The 25,949-nt window shown below is 41.4% G+C and overlaps 1 protein-coding gene and 1 pseudogene across 2 annotated transcripts in view; both read right to left on the minus strand.

Moving 5' to 3' along the window:
• The window catches only part of Cacna2d3 (calcium voltage-gated channel auxiliary subunit alpha2delta 3), an 804,670-nt gene that overhangs the window by 355,779 nt on the left and 422,942 nt on the right, over nucleotides 1-25,949 (minus strand). For both annotated transcript variants that reach the window (XM_060390773.1, XM_060390772.1), the window contains exon 11: nucleotides 16,306-16,419. In XM_060390773.1, coding sequence (XP_060246756.1) covers nucleotides 16,306-16,419 — 114 coding nt within the window. The remainder of the gene's footprint in view (nucleotides 1-16,305; nucleotides 16,420-25,949) is intronic.
• LOC132656573 (anaphase-promoting complex subunit 10-like) lies at nucleotides 13,756-14,488 on the minus strand (annotated as a pseudogene).

The raw sequence follows: 25,949 nt of genomic DNA on the forward strand, positions 1-25,949 counted from the left end.
CTTTCCTTGAGAGGAATCCCTGAGGAGAAAAGAGACTAGAACAAAATTTCCTTTTACTCTGTGGAAGAGTGAACAATTCACCAAACTTAGTTAGAATGTGACATCCCAGGAAGGGGTGGGGCTCTTTTGAGATGCTCTGAGCTCTAAAGAGAGTCTGAGAGCAGGCAAGGCTTGACTTGCTGGGCTGTAGTACCTCACACCCTCACCCTGCCCTAGAAACCTGTTTCCTTCCCACTGTTCATAGGAATGAATAGCCTAAGAGTAGCTGGGTGGACAAGAGATTGGCCAAAATGATCTGGCATCAGGAGGCTTATGATTAATGAATTAGATGTATGAAGAAGGAAGATGTGGTTTGGGTTAGGAAGCTACTGGATTTCCCAACAGCCTCCTCCAAAAAGGAGCTAAATAAGCTAAAGTCTCATCTGTGATGAAGACCTTGTACTGTGCACGGCTTAGGCCAGGTTTGGGCATTCAGAATCTTTCCTGTTGGGCTGCTGGATTCAAGTTTAAAAGGTAAGTCATTCCTCTGCTGCAGGCAGCATTCATAAGCAGTTGGTGACTCACCAGGAGAGGCGGAATGCTTGCCTTGACCTAAATCCACTTAGGCTTCCTTCTGTCCACAAATGTTTACCAAGCATGTCCTGTGTATTGGGCATAGTACCAGGTTCTAAGCTTAGAAAAAATAAAAACAAACAAACAAACAAACAACCCAGAAACTTCTATATCTGCTAGAAAAGACAAACACTTCAGAGATTACGGTAACCATCATTGGCCACCATTGTCGTCAGCACCATGGAGAAGTGTAGGCCGCTGGAAAATCTGTGCATATGGAAGTTCATGCCCTCACACCATAGCAAGCTTCCTGAAACTTAGTTCATCACAAACTAGAGCTGGAGAGATTTTTGAGATTCTTACTGAGTCCCTGGGTACTCTCTATGTGCCCTCACCAAGAGAGCTCAAAGCAGAAGCACTAGAGAATCTATGCTTTCTCCCTATCCAGGGGGTCTCAGACCAGCAGGAGGTACTGGGGACTTGGGGATTTGGGCTTTTCAGGTAAGTTCTGGAATTTGCCTGGTTGTTGGTTTTTGTTTAATGTTGTTTCTTTAGCTATGAAGCAGTACACTATCAGTATCTGAATTTTAGAAGTCCTTCCAGGAGCAGCAAGGGGATGCTTGCACAGGGCTCTACAAGTGGCTGACTAGCATCCAGGAAAGCCCCCAGACATATGATGTATGCTAGCCAACATGCTGTTCACATGATGGGCAAAACAGACATGTCCTTCTTCTACAGCATTCTGCTTCTCAAGATGAGATGACAAATACAATTCACCTCCTAAGGTCTTTATGTATTATAAGGTTGAAAAGTGAGGCACACAAAAGAAAAGCATCGATGAAGACTAGGGCCACTTTACTCATCATGTCAGCATGAAAATCATAGAACAGGAGGCATGTGAGCTAGGCCATGAAAACTTGCAGAGTAAGTCAGTGTAAAAGTTGGGGATGAAGGCCAAGCAGAGGAAATAGGAGATACAAATGTCCCAAAGGAGCCAGGATCAGAGAGTTGAGTAGAGGGACAAAGTGTATGTGTGTGAGGGGAAAGCTGAGAAGGATGGAATCAGCTCCTCATGGGCAATAGTGAGAAGCCAATTGAGGCCTCAGGGAAGAGCAAGGCTGCTATCTGTTTCTAGTTTCTAAAAGACCTCCCCATCCCATAGCCTGCCTTTTCTCTCTGTGGATTATTTCCTGTGCTGTATAGACACCGTTGAGTTTGATAGAGCCCCACTTATCTGGATCTGTTGTTATTCTTTTGTTGTTCATGCTTTGTCATACTGTCCATGATAAATCTACACCATATATAAACTGCATGCAGACTTCCCATCTGATGAGGAGTTAATTTCCAAAACACATAAACAACTCTGTAAACTAAATAGCAAAATAAAAGCAAAACAACCTGATTAAGAAAAAAAAACCAAAATTCTTGTGCAGATATTTTCACAGAGGAGACATATAAATGTCCAATAAGTGTCTGAAAAGATGCTCCACAAAGCACTCTCTGGAGGAAATGAGAACCAAGGATATTGCCACTACTCTTGTTATGGGGAAATGTAACAAGAGCTGGTAAAAAAAAAAAAAAAAAGGAAGCCAGGTGCAGTGACAGGGTGAGATGTGGTATAGTCCTTATGGAAAATAGTATGAAGGAAAGTTAAAAATTAAAACAAAACCACTCGTGGACAGAAATACCATTTTTTTTTTGGAATTAAACCAAAAGAATTGAAATCAGGATTTCTAAAAGATTGATACCCTTCCATGTACATTACAGCATTACTCACAGTGACCAGAATAATCCAAATGTCCACAGGTGAAGGAATGGAGAAAGACAATGTATCATGTATACAAAAAGAATTCTACTGCATTTTCTACAATATGATGTACCCAGGAGACACCAAGCTAATCAACCCATTTACAGAAATACAAGCACTGCCTGTTTCCTCTCGCATGATCCAGCTATAAGAGTCAAGGTATTGGAAGAGGCTGTAGAACGTGACCCACTGCTGACATAGTGTGGTGGAGAAGGATGGGGAGTCATTCAAAGAATCGTGTGAGGGAGTTCCACAGGCCACCAAGCCTGATGACCCAAGTTCAGTTCTCAGGATCAACATGTTGGAGATAGAACCAATTCCCAATAGTTGTCACTTTACGGCCACACACATACATACCATGGCAGCAAAACTAACCTCCCCCACAAATAAATATAATTTCACAAAGTGAAAGAGCAGCAGAGGATGAGTTCTAGGGAACTGCTGGAGATGAGTGGTGTGTACATCTGGTGAGAGGAGATGTGCCAGTAGGGTTCTGATGGTGATCTTTTACTTTTCGCCTGGACTGTGGCCAAGATGAATGTACAGAAATGTCCAAATATGCCAATTGCATGTATTAGTCACATGCTATTTATAGTATACCAATTATACCTAAAACTGGAAAAAAAATTAAAAGAAAATGTCTCTGGCTCCTGCATGGAGTACAAGCCATTTCAAGATGGATAAAAATGTCAGCATCAAGACACCACCTTGTTCCATTAGGTAGTAGTCCCCATCCCACCCCAGTGCCTTACCCTATTATCCAATAGAAGTAAAAAAGCCTGGGAAGCTAGATGTCTGTGGTGTGGAAAGGGTGAAAGACTCACTTGGCGGGTTTCGATTATCATTGGGTATGCCAGCTAATAATCAAATACATCTCCGTACTACAGAGGCAGGGCTCTCTAAGGCTGGGCTCAGGACTCTGCAGAGCAGGCTCTTGACCAGGAGAGGTAGGCTATACCAATGCAAGAAGAAGGGGAAGTTATTCTTCCTGTTGGCTTCTTGCTGGTCCCCCTAGTTCGCTTTAGCTGTTAATGTGTCAGTCTAGAGCATCAGTTCTCAATCTGAGGTTGGCATCCCTTTAGGGGTCAAATATCACAGGGGTCGAGTATCAGATGTCTTGCATATCAGATATTTACATTACAACTTATAATGGTAGCAAAATTACAGTTATGAAGTAGCAATGAAAAAATAGTTCCATGGTTGGGGTCACCATGATGTGAGGGACTGATTAAAGGGTCGCAGCGTTAGGAATGTGGAGGACCACTGGCCTAGGGTCACCTGAGAAGGAAGTCTCAATTGAGCGATTATCTGAAGCACATTAGCCTGTTGGCAGGTCTGTGGGGTGTTGTCTTAGACGTTAATTAATGCAGGAGGGCCTAGCCTACCTTGCATAGTGCCATCCCCAGGCGGGTGGTCATGAACTGTATATGAAAACTGGCTGAGTACAGCCACTCTTCAAGCCAAAGCAAGAATCACCCTCCTGGTTCTTTTCTGTCCTTGGCATTGAAGGAATCTGAGTTAGTATTGTACCAGATAGCTAGAGGCCTGTTTTGAGTTTCTGCCTTGATTTCTCTCAATAATGGACCATAGTCTGGACATATAAGCCAAATAAATCGTTTCCTTTCCTAAGCTGTTTTGGTCCCTGTGTTTTTCAACAGAAAGGAAACAACTGTGGCTCTTGTTCCTAATGCCTTCCCCTCCAGCAAGGATGTTTTCTCTGGGCAGAGACAGTTTTTATCCCAGCAACAGTGATGATTCCAGGTGGAGGGGTTTCCCACTGGCAGAATCAACCTCAAACACTTCAGCCATCCCTTCCCAAAAAGCTGTAACCTAGCCTCACAGTTACCTCCTCAGAGCCCTCCTTAGAGGTCAGGGACCCAGTCACATGGCTTCTTTCTGCAGCAGATATAACTGGTCCAGTTATATATATAATGCTTCTCATCAAGTTATAGCTTGGAAAGATGCTCTCAAAGTGTGTGTAACACTGAGCAGAACTCAGACCACAGGGCTCTGGCTGTAGGCAGTAGAATTCAACACCATTCCTACAAGCTCTCATTTATCAATGCCTTAGTGACTCCAAGGCACCACAAGGCACCACAGGGACAGGGCAAAGGCCATGGGTACTGTCTAATGTGAATGGGTAAGATCTTATGACAACCAGTTCATACTTTGGTATCTGAGACAAATTCCTTCAACAGTTAAATAAGACTTTCAATCGAAGTTCCAGGCTGGCCAGCACTACATAGTGAGAACTTGTTTTTAAAAAAATAAATAAATAAAAGAAAATAAAAAGGAGTTTCAATAAGAGAGCCTCCCACAGGGCAGAGCAAAACATTCCACAATGAGCTATAGTAAGCAGAGGGATTATGACTTTCCTAGCATGGTGGGTAGAGGCTACTCAGAGAGTCCCTCACTGCAAGATGGTGGAGGCACCTGGTGTGAAAGTACACTACCGCGCACATGCTTTCTGAAGCCAGTGGCACCTGGACGGAAGCCAAGGCCAACAAGCCCAGGAAGAAACCCAGCAGCTGAGGCAGCAGAAAAGTGGCCCACGGCTGCCCGGAGCCCCGGAGTCCTAGCGATTCTTTCAATGACTGGCCGTGGCCACCCATCAGTGAGCCCCCTTCCTAACATGCCTTGTCATGTCCTTCTTGCCGGAGTCACAAGATGTTTAATACCAGCAGAAGTAATTAAAAATAAACGGGGAGACAATGAACCATTTCGACTCTGCCTCCAGCTGTGAGGAAGGCCCTTATGAGCTCTTGCCATGCTGACGGCAAATGCTTTTCCTGTCATTCTGTTGACTGACCAGGAGTAATGAATGTTCCTGCTACTTTTTCAAGACAGCTTTAGGATTCATCGCCCTTGAAAGACTATAGCAGAGACTCAACCAAAACCCCCAGACTGCCATGTGACTGCAGTTAGGGGAAAGAATGAGTAGAAGAGAAGGGGAGGGCTAAAGAAAGGACCCTCTCAATAGAGCCCTGAGGTACCACACCAGTGAAAAATAGCAGCCTTTTGAAGCATTCATTAAAAATAGAGTCTAACATCTAGACCCCTGCCACCCAGTGAAGTTGATGAAAACTGGCAGAGAACTTCACCTCCCATTCTGCAAGTGACCCTAGTCTTTGTCTCCTGAGTGCCATAGAACACAGAACTATATGCTCATCTGTGTTTACTGCTCAAAACCCATCCCCCATTGCCACTATTCCTGTATCAAGGAAGGATTCCAGCTTTCTGTTGTGCCAATCAAAGCTCAGAGGAGCTGTCCCCTGTGGCCCTGCCAGCCTCTTGCATGGCACAGTCCTCATGCCTCCCAGCTCCAGCCACGCACTCTTCAGTGGACTCTGGCTACATGCCCAACTTTTCCTGCCTCCACTTTATGGTTCCTATCAGTTACCTGTGATTCCCCCCTTCCCCCGAGAGGTTACCCTTTCTGTCCCATCCTCAAGAATGGCTACCATGTCATTCTCCATCTTAGAGTGATATTTGTCTGGTTCAGAAGATTTACCATAGTTTGAGTGTTATTTGTGATCTGCTTCAGTTTTCAGTGATTTCTTTGAATGTCTGTATCAACCTCATACTTCTGAGGTCTGTTAGAATACCCTGAGGTGCAAGGGACCCAAGTAAAGAATTATCACACAATGAAATGCCCCAATACTTTTTTTCATCTATTCCTTTTGCCAACAGTCCCTCTAACTCCCATAGTAATCTGTTTCTATGGAATGGAAACACACAGTTAGTATAGGGGTGGTCACAATAACTCTTTTTCATATACACACACATACACACACAATACACACAATGATATTAATTTCTTGGGTTGCTTGTGATCTTGGGAAAATCCTATCTCCTTTCAACTTCCTCAAAGAAAGGCAAAAAGCCCGGCATAATGGAATTTAGAAAGAAAAGCAGAGAATAAAAATTTCTTTCCAAATGGTTCTCTGTTATTCAAAGACTGAGTTTATAAAAGAATTAGCTCTTTAGAGATAGTCAGCTGCTCTCTAATTGGTCTTAAGACTCACTCAACAAAAGAGGAATCATGCCTGATACTGGAAACTCAACCAATTACTCAGAGTTAGTGAAATCATATACCTAAAACTGCCATTTTACTAACCCAGCATAATCCTTAACTACATACTAAATATTCATCTTTATACCCAAAGTTAAGTGTAGTCTTCACCCAGCATCAAGGAAACTTTGCAACAGATGGGGACCCTTACAGAAAACTACAGCCAATCAAAATGCAGCATTGCAGAGCCCAGTCCCAATGGATACAACCACAACATAGCTCCTTCACCTGAGGCTCTCAGTTCATTGAGAAAGAGGAGGTGAAAAGATTGTAAGATCCAAAGAAACATAGATTTCTGACTCCTGAGAATTTCAGAAGCTACACCCAAAAAGTCATGCCAACACATCTGCATAAAAATGATCTGAACAAGACAGACAGAAATGCTAATGTGGGCAGGGGAGGTCAATCCTACACAAAGAACTACTGGCAACTAAGGAATGCTGCGAGCAAAAGAAATAGTTTACCCCAGAGAGGAACACACCAACTAGTTATCCAGTACTGAACGAACGGACAGCCCTGAAAACACACGTATGAGTAACATTATACAGACTAAGACAGTTGTGCTTATGTAATTGGAAATACACATCAACAATTAATGAAAAAAGAGACTGTGAAGTTTTGAAAAAGATCAGTGAGGGTATATGAGAGAGTTTGGAGGGAGGAAAGGGAAGAGTAGAATGATGTAATTATATTATAATCTCAAAAAATAAAATGCTTTTTAAACATTAAAAAAAAAAAAAAGAATTAGCACTAACCTTGCTCAGAAGCTGTGTTCCCCAGAGTCGTGCAGCCTTCATGGAAAGATGAGGTACAGGGACGCTAAGCCTTACAAAACTCCACAGGGGCTCTGAGGCAGAGCTAAATCTTTGAGCGTCCTGAATGCCACATGGACAAGGCAGACTACAGCAAGGGAAGGAACCCCATGTGGGCAAGACCTGATTCAGCCCTTCAGAGATCTTGGTGGCACCAGCTTTAAGCTTGGTGACCTCAACAGTGCTTCTGAAGTGCTTGGAAGACATGTCCTAGAGTCTTCCTAAGATCAAAGCCTTCCCTTTACTCTGTTCTAAAACTGGTTTCCACCAGGTCACCAAGGATCCTCCAAGAACCCTGAGCCCCAATATAATCTTTTTTGTCTTCTTTTTTTTTTTTTTTTTTTCTGGTGTAAGGACTGAACGTAGGGTCTTGTGCAAGCCAGAAAAGCATTTACCCCGACCTACATCCCTAGCTTCTCCAGAAGCTCCTGAAGAACCTGGAGGCTACCACCTTCCATCCTCTTCTTAAGATGACTGAACAGCAAAACCCATACAAGTGGACTATCATTTGCCTTTTAAGTCCCTTCATCCTTTCTGAAGAGAACACTCATTTAAATACACAGACATCCTTGTCTAGAGACCAAATGATTTTTCTCCTCTTTGCTTTTGCCTACAGCTCTAGGGGTTCCAGGACCCCAGAATCCTGTTGTCCTGCAGATTGTCTTGCATATGAGGCCAGTGAAGACAAATGATAGACTTACTGCCCTGAAGCCACTGAGCACAGTGTGGAGCCTTTGACCTGTGCTCATTTCGCTTTGCTTCTTCCTTAAGAGAGCTGCATGCCCCTTAAGGATCAACATTTGCCCCTGACTGTGAAGCCATTGACCAAGTCCATCAGCTCCTCACTGTGGAACTTGAATCAGTCGGTGTCTCAGTTTCTTCTGGAAAAAAAAAAATGGTATAATAGTGTTCCCATCTCACACAGTAGCACCTGATAGGTTTAGAACAATGCCTGACACTCCCTACGCAATACTAATTTGCCTCCAGGCATCAGTTCATCTTATGACTTGAGGGCATAAGAGATCAGGTTGAAACAGATTACTTATTGAAAGAAACTCAGGTTCTGGGGAATGAAGAGGAAGTAAATAGAGAATTCAAGAACCACTTCTGTTCTATAGGTTGTTCAATGACATCCAAGAGGAAAAGATAGGTTATCATCCTCATTTAACTTTCGGGCATTGTTCCTCTTCTAGCCACACCAAGATTAAGTTAGTAGGTAATCTGTTATTTAACTGTTACAAGTAAAATATTAATTTTACTTTTTGTTACCTAAAGGGTAACAGCCAAATGAAGTTTTCCAGCTCATGGGTAGACTGGTCTTTCACTAATGACATGGATTAGAGAGATGCTGTTCTATTTATGTTTTGAGGAGGGTTACAAACTCTTTGAATCACTCCAATTCCTGTGCTGAAGTCATGGCTCATTGTCTGATGCTCCATAAGAAGGTGACTAGAATAGGAAATATGGAGGATGAAATTCCAATTAAGAGCCATGAGAGCATTCATTGGCCCCTCCATGCTGTTCTTTCTTCCCCATGTGAGGATTTGCGAGGGCACTCTCCAGACTATGAAATATAAGTCATTGTCATTAATAAGCCACCCAGATCATGACATTTTGTTAAAAAAAACCCAAACCAAGAAGGGAATCTCTGGTTTCTCAAATCTGACTCTTTGTAGCCTATCTCTTCTGCCTCTTCACTGACCTGAGATCTGTGGTCTCCCACCATGGATATATACATCCCAGGAAGGAGCTATCATGTGTAATGGTTCTGAAGAGTCAAGCTTCCAGGCCCTGGTTGTAGCTCAAGGCCTGGGTACCCCATCCCTCAGCAGACCTGTCCCAGGCATGGTAGCCTGGGTCTGAGGCAACACTGAAGGAGGTGCAAGGATGGGGACATACCTCGCTACTGAAAATCCGTAAAAGCCTCAGTATTCTAGGGTGAGATCCCTAGCAAGGAAGAGCATATTCCACTCACGGTTTCACTATTCTCAATTTTATTCTTTATAGTTCATCTACGAAGAAAAGAGCCCGAGAAAAGGAAGGGATGGGTACCACTACTATTCTCAGAGGCCTCCAGTGCAGGCATACACCGAGGGCATCTCAGGGATGCACAGCTACACAGCGCCTCTTCCATCTCCGCAAAGACCTTTAGAGCAGGTATTAGCAAACAATCTTAAAGGACCATGGAATAGTTGCTTCAGGCTCCATGGGCTAGTCCGTTTCTGTCACAACCAAACCCAGGCATCAGCCATAGGCAATATAGGAGCAAATAGGTATGACCATAGTAAAATAACCCTGTCTACAGACTCAGAAATTTGACCTTCATCTGCTTTTCCTTATGAAGTGTTTTGGTTTTTATTTAAGTTTTATTTGTTTTTGTGTATATGGATATTCGTGTCTATGTGTGTTTGTGCGTGGTATATGTGCGTATAAGTGTTCATTCATGTGCATGTGTATATGGAAATCAGAAGAGAACATCAGGTATCTTGCTCTATTTGCCATATTCCCCAGAGATTCTCTTTGCTGGGGTGACAAGTTTACGGAGACAGCATTAGAAAGAAAGAGAGAAAGAGAAAGAAAGAAAGAAAGAAAGAAAGAAAGAAAGAAAGAAAGAAAGAAAGAAAGAAAGAGAGAGAGAGAAGGAAGGAGGAAGGAAGGAAGGAAGGAAGGAAGGAAGGAAGGAAGAAAGAAAGAAAGAAAGAAAGAAAGAAAGAAAGAAAGAAAGAAAGAAAGAAAGAAAGAAAGCAAGAAAGAAAGAAAAGAAAGCTGCTGGGGATTTGAAGTGATAACCTCATACTTATGTAGCAAAATCTCTTACTTGCTGAGCCATCTCCCCAACTCACTGTTGTTGTTTGTTTGTCTTTTCGTTTGTTTTCATTTTGAAAATGTGCACTTATTCATAACCTATTATCTGCCAAAGCAGGAAGTAAGCCATATTAAACTTGTGGGTGCTAGGCCATCCAACCAGGATCCCTCTACCTTTTGTACTTCAGGGGCCTAACAAGTAATAATAAATAATTCTGTGACTTTAAAAGTTAGATGAACAGCTGTGTGGTGGTGGCAGACCCAACCATTTTTCTCATTTAAATGTACACAGCGCTAGGTTTGACCAGGTCCTGGAAAAAGCACTTCTCATGTCGCAGAGTTCGTGTGTTTTATTATAAATGTATAAGCGCTAGTGTTAAACCACTAACCAAAGAATATTAAGCAAAAGTAAATGGTGTCTCATAAATGAATGAATAGCTCCTCACTTCCACTCTTGGAAGTAAATGCTGGCAAGGGACACATTGCACGGGCAATCACAAGGCTGCATTCACAGCTTCTTGGTTAATTTCCAATAATGTATTCTCTCTTCCAGTGCACTCTAAGATGCTTTATTATGCAGCTGTGTCTTCAGCAAGTTTGGGCTTGGGTAGGTACTAAACATCTTTTAGAAGTGACAACCACTGGGTTTGAGAGACGGCTCAGCCGTTAAAGGCCCACAACCGTAAATCCAGCAGTGACAAGCACAAATGCTCCCCAAGTCTTCTCCCTCCAGCTCTTCTGCCTTCTTCTTAAAACCCAGCTTCCATGCTATGCAGAAGTCCAGTTGACTGTACTGAGGAGTGGACTCAGAAATTCCCTGGAAGACTAGATACTATGTAGAGTGAGAGGCCAGAGGCCATGGTGGGAAGTCCTGAGGCCACCTGCCATGCTTCCACCATGCACAACTTTTCTGCTGACTTCTCCTGACACCGTGTGTAGCCCAAACACTGTGAGTTAGAATATCCATAGAATCACACAAAATAATAACTTATTGCTATTTGATGACTATAAATATGGGTTGTTTTATAGCATAGTTTCTGGTAAGTGGTTTTCCTTCCTTTCCACCTTCTCCTGGCTTCTTAATATTGCCTTTATCTATTACTATATAACAAATTAACAAAATCAGGGTGCTTCAAAACAACCTGCATTTCTGGCCTCACAGTTTCTGTGGGTTGGAAGTTTGTACAGATTCTTGCTGGCACTAGGTTTCCTAAGGCTGTAGGTGAGGTAGAGAATGGACTGGTTTTTTATCCCAAGGCCTGACATGGTAAGAATCCACTGCCAAGGTCACTCACACTATTGAAGGATCTTCCTTTCCCTGTGGCTGCAAGACAGAGGGCCCAGCTTTCCTCTGGGTATGAGCTGGTAGCCCCTTGGGTCCAAAACACTGCCTGTGGTTCCATGTGCTTGGGATTCACCTTCTTCATCACTCCAGCAAAGAGAACCTATGGGCCTATCCCTTCTTCCCTGATTTTTGGTTAAACAAGCCCTATCCAGGATGTCTCTTGATTAGCTTGCATTAACTGGGGATAAAAACACCCCTGTCCATTATGAGATTCTACTGATTAGAAACAAGCCACTGAAGTTGCCCACACTGAAGGTGAAAAGGTTATATGGGACATAAGCCCTAAAGAGTAGGGGTCAGAAAGTTACCTAAGGCTTTCTTGGGTAGGTTGAAGCAAGGTATAAGCTGGAAGGATTGTTTAAAACCTGTCTTTTTATACACTTATTAAAAGACTGGTGGTTTAGGACACCAACAGAAGAGACTATAAGACTGGCCCACTACCTCCTTAGGACATCTACACAATGGAATATTACTCAGCAATAAAAAACAAGGAAATCATGAAATTTGCAGGTAAATGGTGGGAACTGGAAAAGATCACCCTGAGTGAGCTATTCCAGAAGCAGAAATACACACACGGTATATACTCACTCATATAGACATATAATATAGGATAAACCTACTAAAATCTGTACACCAAGAGCTATTTCTTATATGTGGGGTTCTGACCACTGGCATCACCTTCAGGCAGTGATGTATTAGGAATGTTTGCTCTCAGGCCACACCCACACAGTGCAATCGAAGCTCCAGGTTGAGTCCTGCGTGGGAACCTCCAGGTACAGCTGGGGCTTATTTGAGTCTGAGAACTACTGTTTTATGAGAATCATGTTCCATTCTTATGATCATTTTTCTCCCTCCCGATTGCATTTCTTGTTTTTATAGTCTTGAAGATTGCCAATTACTGAGTGTCAGGCACAGCCTTTACTAAAGAGCTAGTGTTCAAAATAATGGAGAAAGATGACTGCTTAGACCTTCCACATCGTCTCACTTTACTGAGATGTTAAATCATATTGGGGTGCTATGTAAATTTATCACCCGTAACCTCATGAGGAAGTTCATAAAACGGAGAATGTTTGCGTATATGAATGTCATGGAATTCTCCAGGATGGGGTTGAAGGGCAAAGTGGGGTACACCATTAATTTCAAGCAATAAAAGACTGTCTTAATATAGAAATATTTTCTGCTTCTGTTTGACATTTTCTTTTTGTTTTGAAGTTTTAATGTCTTTACTTTTTATTTTTATAATTTATTCACTTTATATCCCGATTGTAGCCCTTCCCTCACCTCCTCCTATTCCCACCCTTCCTCCTTTTTCTCTCCTCCTCCTCCCCTAGTCCATTGAAAGGGGGAGTCCTTCTCCCCTACTATCTAACTCTGGTCTAGCAAGTCTCATCAGGACTGCCTGGATCCTCTTCCTCTGTGGGCTAGCAAGGTCTCCCCATCAGGAGGAAGTGATCAATGAGCAGACAACTGAGCTAATGTCAGAGACAGTCCCTGCTTCCCTTACTAGGAAATCCGCTTGGAGACTAAGCTGCTTATGGACTACATATGAGTAGGGGTGATAGGTCCTCTCCAAGCATGGTCCTTGGTTGATATATTGGTCCCTACAGTTCCCCCTGAGCCTACACTTGTTGGCTTTGTTGGTCTCCTTGTAGAGCTCCTGTACCCTCTTGGTCCTACTACCTCCTTCCCCCTTTCCATAAGATTCCCTTCTCTCTGCCCAAAGACTGGCTGTGAGTCTCTGCAACTGCTTCAATTCCCTGCTGGGTGGAGTCTTTCAGGAATTATCTATGGTAGTCTCCTGTCCTGTTCCCTTGTCCCCGCTGCTTCTGGTGTCTATCCTGTTTGCCTTCTGAATGAGAATTAAGCATCCTCCCTAGAGTCCTCCTTGTTGTTGACCTTCTTTAGGTCTGTAGATTTTAGTATGTTTACCCTATATTATATGGCTAGTATCCACTTGTAAGTGAGTATATACCACGAGTGTCCTTCTGGTTCTGGGTTACCTCACTCAGGATGATCTTTTCTAGTTCTGTCCATTTGCCTGCAAATTTCATAATTTCCTTTTCTTTTTTCTTTTTTTCATTTTTTTTACTTATCTATTTAAATTATCTTTAGACACATAAAATTATAAGGTGACATGACTTTTCACTCAAGATACTTAATACAATATGCAACAATAGGATAAAGCAAATGTCTGTTTCACTTCTGTCCCATTTAAAAATCACTGTATTGAACAATATATCATTAATTGATGGTTATGCGTCTAGGAAATTTCCCAGTGGAGCTCTCTTTTTCCACTGGTGTGTATATTTTCATTTGTCTCATGTGGGTATCTCTTCCATTCTGGTGACTCGCTAAAATAGCAATCAGTATCATGAATGTGTGAGTTAGCTTCTAATGATTAACAGTTAAAGGACCATGAATCCAGTCACTTGGTTCCATCAATTCAAGTTACTGTGAATCCAGCTGAATTTCTTGAAGGTTGTGGAACTTATTTCCTACTTTGGCTGAGATTTTGCTTGGACTGTAGCTTTCATCAGATTTATGGTCTGCATTTACATAATGTCTTCATTGTTGTTTTTCTTCTCAATTGGATAGTAACTAAATGAGGCTGATAGCCATCAGATTGCCAGTTAAGTTTCTAGATTGTCATCTTGTAACTGATCCAGTTCAAATCCTGGTTTGAAGTAAGAGTGACCAATCAGCTTGAGACCAAATTTTCCTTATGGTCCAAGCTCTCCATTTGCTTAGGATCAGTACCAGGAGGTGTCTTGTTCAGTGTGGTGGTCATTTTTAAATTATTCTGTATGCCACAATTCCAGGTCTCAAGGCCTGCTGCAGGTTCGCACCATTCTCACCACAGCTCAATGATTCTAGGATCCCTCAGCTAGTTGGCACTACATCCAGTTATAAGAGCTGATTAGTATTCCATTGTGTAAATGTACCACAACTTCTGTATCCATTCTACAGCTCATGGGCATATACCTGAAAGGACATTTGCTCAACTATGTTCATAGCAGCTTTATTCATAAGAGCCAGGATCTGGAAACAACCTAGATGTCCCTCTTACCAAAGGACAGATACAGAAGCTGCTTGACATTTTCTAAGTTAAGAAGTTGCTTCATTTAAAGAGTCCTTGCTACAGTGCATCATCAACATGCCAGGCTGGAGAGTGTGATTGCTCATTAGGAAAAGAAGGTATGCATGCAGAAATCTGTATTTCATCTGAAGACATAAGGCTTTGCAGCTTTTAGCCAATATCTCTTCCTGTGAGCAAGGTCAGAATGTTTCAGTGCCAATATCTCTGTGCTCTCTGTCCATGACACCCAAGTGGGAGAAATTTGTAGAGCACAGCACAGAAGACATAGGCCATACATAATGAATAGTATCCATACAAGGGGATGTTTATAAAAGGCCCACCACTTCCTTCTGCTAGTTTCCATGGATGTCCATCCTCCTACCCTCTTTACATCATATATGCTCATTAGTAGTGAATACAGCCACTGTCTGTCCTCAAAAACCATCATCCCAATTAGATCTTAGATTCTAGTATCTAAGATCTTGTGTTAAATCCAGAAGGATACTTCCATTTTATCTGAGGGTCAGGCTCTAAACTCCATATCTCTCATGGGTCAAACTTAAATATGGGTACCCTCACAGGTGCCATCTCAGAGTCCTAGATGCTCTCAGTAAACCAAGTACTGCCAGTTTCTCTCCAGCTTAATCCTCCAAGGTTGGCAACAGGTAATCCCTTTGAGGACTATGCTGGACAGAACACATGCAGCTTAAATCACAAGAGTTATTGGCAAGGTAAGTTCTCACATATATCAGAGACCTGCATAGGTCAAGACCATCAACCAGGAGATGAAACAACTCCTCCTGCCATAGGCCCACAATGCACATGCTCCCTGGATATGGCAGAAGGTATGGCTGACTCATAAATATGCTTAATTAGTTCATGTCCTATAAACTAAACATACAAAACAGAGAAAGGAAGATGGACATGACCTGGACTGTCTCATGATCCTGTACAAACAGTCAAGATAACACAGAAAACAAAAAGATACCAAATGGCTATCTTGCTCTGTCTGACTTTGTCCCTGCTAAAATCCTACCAGGTAAGTGACACAGTGAGTCCCAACTGCCAACTCATTGATATGTGCCCATTAGTGGAACTAGTTTTAAAACATAGGTTATGAAGACACATTCCCAGAGATTTGGGTATGGGATAGGGTCCAAATATCCACAATTTTAAACCTTTTCTCAGGGAACCCACACTGGCTATCAGCTTTCAGGAGCCTTAGCATTAGGTTCCTCAAAAATATTAATGTCAGTTATGGATGCCCTAATATATGGGCTCAAATGGTAAATAATAATAATAATAATAATAATAATAATAATAACTTATTGAATCTACTTGGAAACCAAGAAATAACTACAACAGAGAACAAACAAGCTTTGACAAGTGCAGGGAACTGTGCCTAGGAACAGAGAGAGACAATTCTAGGTAGAGGGGATCAAGGGAAGCCCTACAGAAGCAAGCATAACTGAGAAGATGGTTTCAAGGCCATTGCAGTGGACTTGACATTTTACAGATTCAGGGCCTACCAGGTTGCTGGGGCTTCAAGGAAAACAAAATAAAGAGAATTTGTTGTGAAGAGGAGGTTTTCACAACAAATCTTTTTACACAACACGTTAAGCCTATTTTCACAGGCTTTTCTCCAAAAGTCATTTCATTTCAAAAACTACAGAAGCCATGGTATTTTATTTTGGTTAACCCACAAACGCAGGCTGAGAAACCATAGATTATTATGAGATTAGGTTGACATGAGACACTTATCTGTGGATGATCTGGAGGCTGCAATAAAAACTGTCTATGGACACCACAACACAGATGGTGTCAGTATCAGCTCACCTTTCGGTCTGGCCAGTTGTACTTTGCAAAGATGGTATCGTAGGTGTCCACGGCCCCATCAGTTATAAGCATGATAGCCTGGCTGCAGATGCTTCCTTGTCCAGTGTGGTTGAACTGTGGAAAGAAATGTTTAAAATAAAGCACACGTCGGAGAGTCTGTGTATCCACCAGATCTCCAGGGCATATGGTCCCGGGCTTAGGAAATGTCTTGAAATCCAAGAGCTCATTGCATGCCACGAATACAACCCACAGGAGAAGCTTTCCTCATCGGTCACCTTTGTGCTATGAGAATGAGAACCTGCAACTAACTGTAGGCCGGGCAAGGGAGGGGGAAACTTAAAAACACATGCCTGCAGACTACCCTAAGTCCTCTGCCTCAAAGTCATTACTGAAAAACAAGCCATTGAGGAGTCGGCCAAGAAAATTTTAGAGTACATTATGGAGGGCAGCATTTTTTTCAAAATTTGAACAAGGTTGATCTGAGGGAGATTAGTAGGTACAGACTGTTTCATATGTTAAAAATGAGAACAGGCTTAAGCCAAGAATGAAGTTAGAGAAATGATAAGCAACATTCCAAGGTTAAGTGTTCTTTTTGAGCAATGAACTTAAAAAACATGTTTTAGCAAAAAAGCTTTCTATTAGTATGTTAGTATATGTGTCATGCTGAAAATCCCAGATTGTACTTGCTATTGTGCAGATTGTAACTTCAGCTTTACATGTTCTAAAGGCCTAGGAGAAAGCCTATGCCTGAAACACCAGCACTCAGGACACAAAAGGACAGGAGAAGGGATGCAAGTTCAAGGTCATCCTGGTATATGTATCCAGGCAAACCAAATTTCAGGTTGAGTATCTGTTCTCAAAACAAAGAAATAAACAAATAAAACAAAAGAAAAATCAAATAGTGGGAGTGGGAGCCTGAGATGTAGCTCAGTGCCAGATCATTTTTTGCCTTATACGTGTGAGGCCTTGGGTTCGAGCTTAGTACCACATACAAATCTCCCAGCCTTTCTGAGTAATGGCTGCAAGTGACCTGACATAATTACCACTTCCTCTGAAGTGGAGATGAAAAAAAATATCTGTAATGAGTGTTAATAATGATGCAAAACAAAGCAGTTCCAAGTCCTTAAAAACCGCACACTTATGTAACAGCGCTGAGGCACTGACATATCAAACGTTTCTTCAACCTTCAGGAGCCAACACCCCCTTAACTATAATCCACTATTCATTTATTTGCTAACGTGCATGAGTGTTGCTGGGGTTGAAACATGCCTAGATCACTTTCTTCCCCTAATTTTGCATTCTCTTTCAAAATACATAGAAAGACTAAACTATGTGCCTGATGACGATGATTCTAGAAAGAGGAAGAAGAGAGGGAAAACGACAAGTTTTACAAACTATTGTCAGAGAAGACTTCACTAAGTGTGATTTTTTTTTTTTTTAGGATTCTTAAATTACACATCAATCCCAACACATTAATAGGGGAAAACTTCAACACCCCACTCTCATCAACAGACAGATGATCCAGACAGAAACTAAATTGAAAAATAATGAAGCTAAGAGAGGTCATGAATGGACTTAATAGATGTCTACAGAACTTTTCACCCAAACACAAAAGAATATACTTTTTCCTCAGCACCATATAGAATCTTCTCCAAAACTGACCATATAGCTGGTCACAAAGCAAACCTCAATTGGAATATGAAAACTGAATTAACACATTGTTCTTTATCAAATCACCTAGACCTCAACAATAAAAACAACAAAAAGCCTATATACTCATGGAAACTGAACAACTCCCTGCTCAATAATCACTGAGTGAGGGAAGAAATGAAGAAACAAATAAAGGTTTCCTAAAATTTAATGAAAATGAGGGCACAACTTACCCAAACTTATGGGAGACCATGAAAGCAGCGCTAAGAGGAAAGTTCATAGCACTAAGTAGCTTCATAAATAAATAGATCCCATACTAGCAACTTAACATGTCATCTGAAAGCATTATAAAAAAAAGGAAGCAAACATATCCAAGAGGAGTAGATGGCAGAAATTAATCAAATTTAGGGCTGTGATCAATAAATTAGAAACAAAGAGAACAATACAAAGAATCAATGAAACCAAGAGTTGGTTCTTTGAGAAAATAAACAAGATAGACAAACCCCTAGCCAAACTAACTAAAAATCAGAAAGACAGTGCCTAAATTCACAAAATCAAAAATGAAAAGGGGAACATAACACATAACATCAGATAATGAGGAAATTCGAAGAATCATTAGGTCTTACTTCAAAAGTCTGTATTGCACAAAATTGGAAAATATAAAGGAAATGGATTATTTTCTCAATAGATTTCACTACAAAAGTTAAATCAAGGGCAGGGACAGTTTAAAGAGCCCTTTAACCCCTCAGAAAATAGAAGCAGTCATCAAAAGTCTCCTAACCAAAAAAGAGCCCATGGCCAGGTGTTTTCAAAGAAGAGCTAACACTAATATTCCTCAAACTATTCCACAAAACAAAAACAGAAGGAACACCACCAAACTCATTATATGAAGCCAAAGTCACCCTGATATCTAAACCACACAAAGATTCAACAAAGGAAGGAAATTTCAGACCAGTCTCCCTTATGAACACTGATGCAAAAATAATCAATAAGATACTTGGAAACCAAATTCAGGAACACATCAAACACATCATCCATCATGATCAAGTAGGCTTCATCCCAGGGGTGCAGAGATGGTTCAACATATGAAAACCCATCAATGTAATCCACCATATAAACAAACTCAAAGAAAAAAAATCACATGATCATCTAATGAGATGCAGAAAAAGACTTTGACAAAAATCTAACACCCCTTCACGATAAAAATTTTGGAACATTCAGGGATGCAAAGCCCATAGCTAAACATAATAAAGGCTATATCAAGCCAATAGCCAACATCAAATTGAATGGAGAAAAACTCAAAGCAATCACACTAAAATCAGGGACAAGACAAGGATGCCCACTCTCTCCATAGCTCTTCAATATAGTACTAGAAGTTATAGCTAGAACAGCAAGACAACTAAGGGAGATTAAAGGCATACAAATTGGGAAACCAAGAAGTTAAAGTATCACTTTTTGCAGATGATATGATAGTATATATAAGCAATCCCAAGAATTCCACCAACAAACTCCTGTGGCTGATAAACTCCTCCAGCAAAGTAGCTGGATACCAGATTAATTAAAAAAATCAGTAGCCATCCTGTATAAAAATGACAAACAGTCTGAGAAAGAAATTAGGGAAACCACACCCTTCACAATAGCCACATATAATATAAAGTATCTTAGTGTAACTTTAACCAAGGAAGTCAAAGACATGTATGACAACAACTTCAAGCCTTTGAAGAAAAAAAAATTGAAGAAGATACAAGAAGATGGAAAAGCCTACTAAGCTCATGGATCGGTAGGATTAAAATGGCTATAGTAAAAATAAAAAATGGCAAATGGCCATCTTACCAAAGGCAATCTACAGATTCAATCTAATGAAACCCCATCAAAATATCAACAAAAATTTCACAGACCTTGAAAGAACAATGCTAAATTTCATGTTGAAAAACAAAAAAAAACCCAGAATAGCTAAAGCAATCCTATACAATAATAGAACTTTTGGAGGTATCTCCATACCTTTACCTCAAGCTATATGACAGAGCAATAGTAATAAAAACTGCATGGTGCTGGCATAGAAATAGACTGGTTGATAATGAAAATGAATAAAAAAAAAAACAACCCAGAAACAAACTCATGTACCTATGCACACCTGAGTTTTGACAAAGGAGCCAAAACCATACAATAGAAAAAAGACAGCATCTTCAACAAATGGTGCTGGCCTAACTGGATGTCTACATGTAGAAAAATGCAAATAGATCCATATTTATCATCTTGCACAAAACTCAAGTTCAAGTGGATCAAAAACTTCAACATAAAACCAGATACACAATACACTAAATCTGCTAGAAGTGGGTAAGAGCCTTGAACTCATTGGCACAGAAGACAATTTTCTGAACAGAACACCAACAGCTCAGTCTCTAAGATCTACAATTAATAAATGGGACCTCTTGAAACTGAAAAGCAAAGGATACTATCAATAGAATAACACAGCAATCTACAGATTGGAAAAAGATCTTCATCAATCCTACATTCAACAAAGGGCTAATATCCCGCATATATAAAGAATTAAAAAAATTAAACACCTTGTCTTGTCCCTGAAACATAATGAAATCTATACACCTAAAAAAGATAATCAATTGAGTCAATTGAGCAGACATGGGGTAAGATGATCAATCATCGTTTAGAAAGACAGATGGGATGTGCATTGAACGTATGACAGGAGTCTACTGAGCGCATCTGAAAGACTCTAACTAGCAGTGTTTTCAAAGCAAAGACTCATGGCCAAACCTTTGGCAGAGTACAGGGAATCATAAGAAAGAAGGGGAGTTAGTCTGATGGGGAAAGGATAGGAGCTCCACAAGGACCAAATATATCTGGGCACAGGGTCTTTTCTGAGACTGACATTCAACCAAGGACCATGTATGGATATAACCTAGAACCTCCACTCAGATGTAGCCTGTGGTAGTTCAGTAACCAATTGGTTTCCCAAAGTGAGGGGAACAGGGACTATTTCTAACAGGAACTCAATGACTGGCTCTTTGGTCTCCCCACCCCCGAAGGGAGGAACAGTCCTGTTAGGCCACAGAGGAGGGCTTTGCAGCCAGTCCTGAAGATACCTGATAAAACAGGATCAGATGAATGGGGAGGAGGTCCCCCCTATCAGTAGACTTGGAAAGGGGCACGGTGGAGATGAGGGAGGGAGGGAGGGACTGGGAGGGAATGAGGGATCGGGACATGGCTGGGATACAGAGTTAATAAAATGTAACTGATAAAAAAATTAAAAAAATAAAAAAAATTAAAAAAAAAATTAAACACCAAGAAAGGAAATAATCCAATTTAAAAAATGAGATACAGAGCTAAACAGAGAATTCTCAACATAGAAATCTCAACCAATGAAGAAGCACTTAAAGAAATGCTCAGTGTCCTTAGTCATCAGGGAAATGCAAGTCAAAACAACCCTGAGATTCCATCTTATACCTGTCAGAATGGTTAAGATCAAACACTCAAGTGACAACACATGCTGGAGAGGATGTGGAGAAAGGGGAACCCTCCTCCATTGCTAGTGGGAGTACAAACTTGCCCAACCACTTTGGAAATCAATCTGGTGCTTTCTCAGAAAATTGGGAATAGCCATACCTCAAGACCCACCTATACCAGTCATGGGCATACACCCAAAAGATGGTCCACTATACGGCGAGAACATTTGTTCAGCCATGTTCATAGCAGCTTTATTCATAATAGCCAGAAGCTGGAAACAACCCAGATGTCCCTCAATGGAGGAATGGATACAGAAATTGTGGTATATTTACACAATGAAATACTACTCAGACATTAAAAAGAAGGAAATCATGAAATTTGCAGGCAAATGGATGGAACTAGAAAAGATCATCCTGAGGGAGATAGCCCACTCCCAGAAAGACCTACATGGTATGTACTCACCTATAAGTGGATTTTTGTCATTTATTACAGGATAGACATACTACAATACACAGATCTCAAAAAGATAAGTAACAAAGAGGACCCAAGGTAGGACATGTAAATCTCATTCATAAGGGGAAATAGAATAGATAGAGGTAGTGGTTGAAGAACGGGAACAAGGTAGAAGAGGGAACACAGAGAGAAATAATGGTGGGAGGGAGTAAGGGTGGGAGAGCAGAAGGCCTGCAGGTAAAAGAGTAATGGTGGGGAGCATCTCTGAAACAAGCTGTAGACCTAAGTCAGAATAGGCCTCTGGGAGAATATGAGAGGGATTTTAGCTAAGACACCCAGTAGTAGGGTCCATGCAGAATGAAGAAAACACCCTCTATCTAGACAAGACTCCTGGTGGAAGCAGGAGATTACCAACTCACCCACAAAAAAACCTCAATCCAAAATTTGCCCTCCCTATATACCCTGCAGGGACAAAGATAGAACAGATAGAGCAGAGATTGAGGGAATGTCCAACTAATGCCAAGCCCAACCCTAAGACCCACCCCATTGAAGAAAGCCAACCCCTATCACTATTAAGGACACTCTGATATGCTTCCAGACAGGAGCCTACCAGAGCTGTCCTCTTAGAGGCTCTACCCAGCAACGGTTTGAAAAAGATGCTGAGATTCACAGTCAAACATTGGGCAAAGCATAAAGAATCTACTGGAAAAGGGTGAGAAGAGGGATAAATGAACCTACAGGTGACAAAAGTTCCACAAGAGGATCATCAGAGCCAATCAGCCAGGCCCCATAGGGGCCTATGGAATCTGAAGTATCAACCAGGGACAACACATGGTCTGGACCTAGGTCCTCTACATATAAGTAGCTGATGAGCAGGTAAGGCTTGATGAAGGCCCACTAGTTAGGGGAGCTGGGCATATTTCTGACAGGGACTATGTTGCCTACTTTTTGATCACTTCCCCCTGATAGGATTGCCCTGCCAGGCTGCAGAGGAGGAAGAACAACTCAGTCCTCATGTGACTAGAGGAGCTAGGGTGTGTGGGTAGGAGTGCTGCCCTATTCTGAGCAATAGGAGAGAGGGGATGAGGGAGGGATGATGGGGTTGGGAGGAGAGGAGGGAGGGTCCTAAGAGGAGGGCGAGGCCTAGGTCTATGATAAAGATGTAAATTGAATTGATTTAAAAAAAAAAGGAAAAGAAAAGATTCTGTCTGTACTATAACAAATCTGTTCTGGGAGTGGGGGTGGGGGTGGGAAGAGATGGAGGTTGAATTGTGACTCAGTGGAAAAGCACTTTCTTAATCCTTGTCTAGAAGAGGAAGGCTACCCCAGCAAAGAATTTTTCTTAAATGTCTTGGCCACAACACTGCAAGAGAAAAAAAGGATACTCTTAGCTTTGCTGGTTTGGTTCATGGTGGCCCAGGGACCAAATAAGATATTCAAATTGAAGATATTAACGTTTAGTCTTTTTATTTACAAACCTGATATGTTTATCATAAATAACTCTTTCTCTCTCACACACACAGAAACTGTGTGTGTGTATGTGTGTGTGTGTGTGTGTGTGTGTGTGTGTGTGTGTGAGTGTGTCCGTATGGGTGGATGGATGGAAATACTCTGAGGCCTTATTAGGACAGAACAAGCCAAACACCCATATATGGAGAATCAGATACAGTAGAAAGTCCTCAATTCTATTTTAGAACAAGATATATTCCTGAGACGTTCTCTAACATTTCTTCATTTGTAACACTGGAATAACATCTTTACATAGTGGTTATAACAGAGATTAAATATTCATTGTGTACCAGAGTAGAATCATGAGCCTATTGAACCCTTACTAGCCTTGGAGGTTGAAACTATGGTTATCCTCCTTTTACAGGTAGGAAGACTGAGGCCAGAGAGGTCAGCTAAGTAGCCCAAGGAGAAATGAGTACCAACAGTCTGACAGCTGTTGTCTGAACACATGCAGAGTAGCCAGAGCCTCTATATCTGGCACAGTCTACACTCTGTAGCTTTTCAGTAATGATAGAGGAGTTCCTGACAGAAAATGACTGTTACGGCCTGAAAATATCCTCCAATTGTCTCTGTGTTGGAGGTGTGACTTTTGATGGAGTTATGTAGAAAAGTGGTATGGATCTGTAAGAAGCAGTGTCAAATAGAAGGTCCTGAGATCACCAAGACTACTGTCCACAAAAGAGACCAAGATGGTTCCTGAAAAAGCATGCAAAAGTGTGAGCATGTCCTTCAGTGTCTCTAGCATTCTGATCCAAGACATGACTCCTCATTATTACAAACACCTCCACTATGATGTCATTATCTGCTATCAGGTGTCACCATTGGTCAACCAACAGGGCTCTTTTCAACCACCCAAACTATGAGTACTTAAACTACTTTGTTCTCCCCACGGAGGCATCATTGACATTCTCTCAACCTAGTGTCTTTTTTTTTTTCTCTCTTTACTTCAGTAAAAAAACACAGTCTTCAAGCCTCGCCTTCCAGAGGGGTTGTTGGGAAGATGGGTAGGGAGGCTACATTCCACCCAGTCTTCCCAGTCTTTGAAAAACCCACAGCAAGCCTCCAGATAAAAGCCATTCCTGTTTCAAGTCACAGAGACTTCAGAGAGCAAGGATTCAGGCTATTCCAGAAACTCATGCAAAACAATCCTGGAAGAAACATTCTCAACAAAGGGAAAGAGGAGGAGGGAAATGAAGGTATCTGAGTACTGTGGCTTGAAAGCCAGGGTCCCCCAGAGCTATTTTTTGCAAAGACAGTTCTTTTCTCTCAGGCAGGGTCCCTTCCATATCCTCTGAAGCAATGTGGAGTTAGAGGATTTTAAGGAATGCAATTAAATTCAAATGCTTTGATGAGTAATATCTCTTCTCTTCATATTTGTCTAGATCTTTTTTTCATTCAATAGGGAGAGTGATGAAAGTGTTTTCCATAATAATAACAATGACAAGGGCCTGATGATGAACTACAATTAGCTCCCCGATTCATCAGTTAGCAGGGAAACTTTCAATGCATCCTGACATTTAGAGCATTTGGTTGTGATTAACAGTCTTTGAAATGTCACTGAATTTTATTTAATTGGCTAAGAAAAAAATTTTAAAGGTAATCACTGCAAAGATCACATTCATCGCCAAAAAAGATAATTGCAGTTGTCACATGACAAGGTAGATGCTAACTACTGTAGCAAACTGGCTCTGTGTTCTTTGTGGTGTCTAATGAATGGAGTAGAGATCAGTAACTGGAAAGGGCTTAGAAGTTTATTTGAATGCTCTTTCAAAGGCACGAGCATCAATGACCATGAGCCTTTAAGTCATCCAAACAAATACCAAAACTGAAATGTTGGTAATTGCAAGACAGAATAAATTCCATTTAATTACTGCAAACTCTGAGCCATTCTAAGCTCCAGCCAGTCACAATCTCAGTGGGCGTGTGCATGGGAATCCTGTATGTGTGTGTGTGTGTGTGTGTGTGTGTGTGTGTGTGTGTGTGTGTAGTGTAGTGTAGTGTAACAGCTTTTTAATTTTTCATAGGCCTGCAGAGGCAGACATAATAGGAAGATAATTCTTTCACTTAAAGGCCATGTTGATGAAGTGGAAAATAGATAAAGCCTTATTTTCATGGAAGATTAACCATCTTTGTGTTTGTCTAAGAATGTAGCTGTTTAAAAGCCCAGTGGTGAGACATGGGGTGGAAACGTTTCTCTATAAGATGAATGTGCACTCAGAGGAATATGGAGCCAACTGCTAGCCACTCTTCAGCATAGACATTTGGCAGCCTTCATTGGGGCTGTTTCCTGCTGTCTAGGAAAATGAGCAGTCCATCTAGGGTCTGAATGTCCAGGCTCCATAGCATTTCTACAGGTGAAGAACAGGCATACCGATAGGTAGAAGGTTTCAACATTTAAAATACTAGGAGCCAAGTAAATGGGTCAGTGTGTGAAAGGCAATTGCCACCAAGCGTGATGACCCAAGTTCAATCCCCAGAACCCACATGGTGGAAAGAGAGTACAGACTACTGCACGTTATACTCTGGCCTCCACAAATACACAATATATACATACATACATACACACACAC

Source organism: Meriones unguiculatus, chromosome 9 (genome assembly GCF_030254825.1).
Source record: "Meriones unguiculatus strain TT.TT164.6M chromosome 9, Bangor_MerUng_6.1, whole genome shotgun sequence".
Taxonomy (NCBI): Eukaryota; Metazoa; Chordata; class Mammalia; order Rodentia; family Muridae; genus Meriones; species Meriones unguiculatus.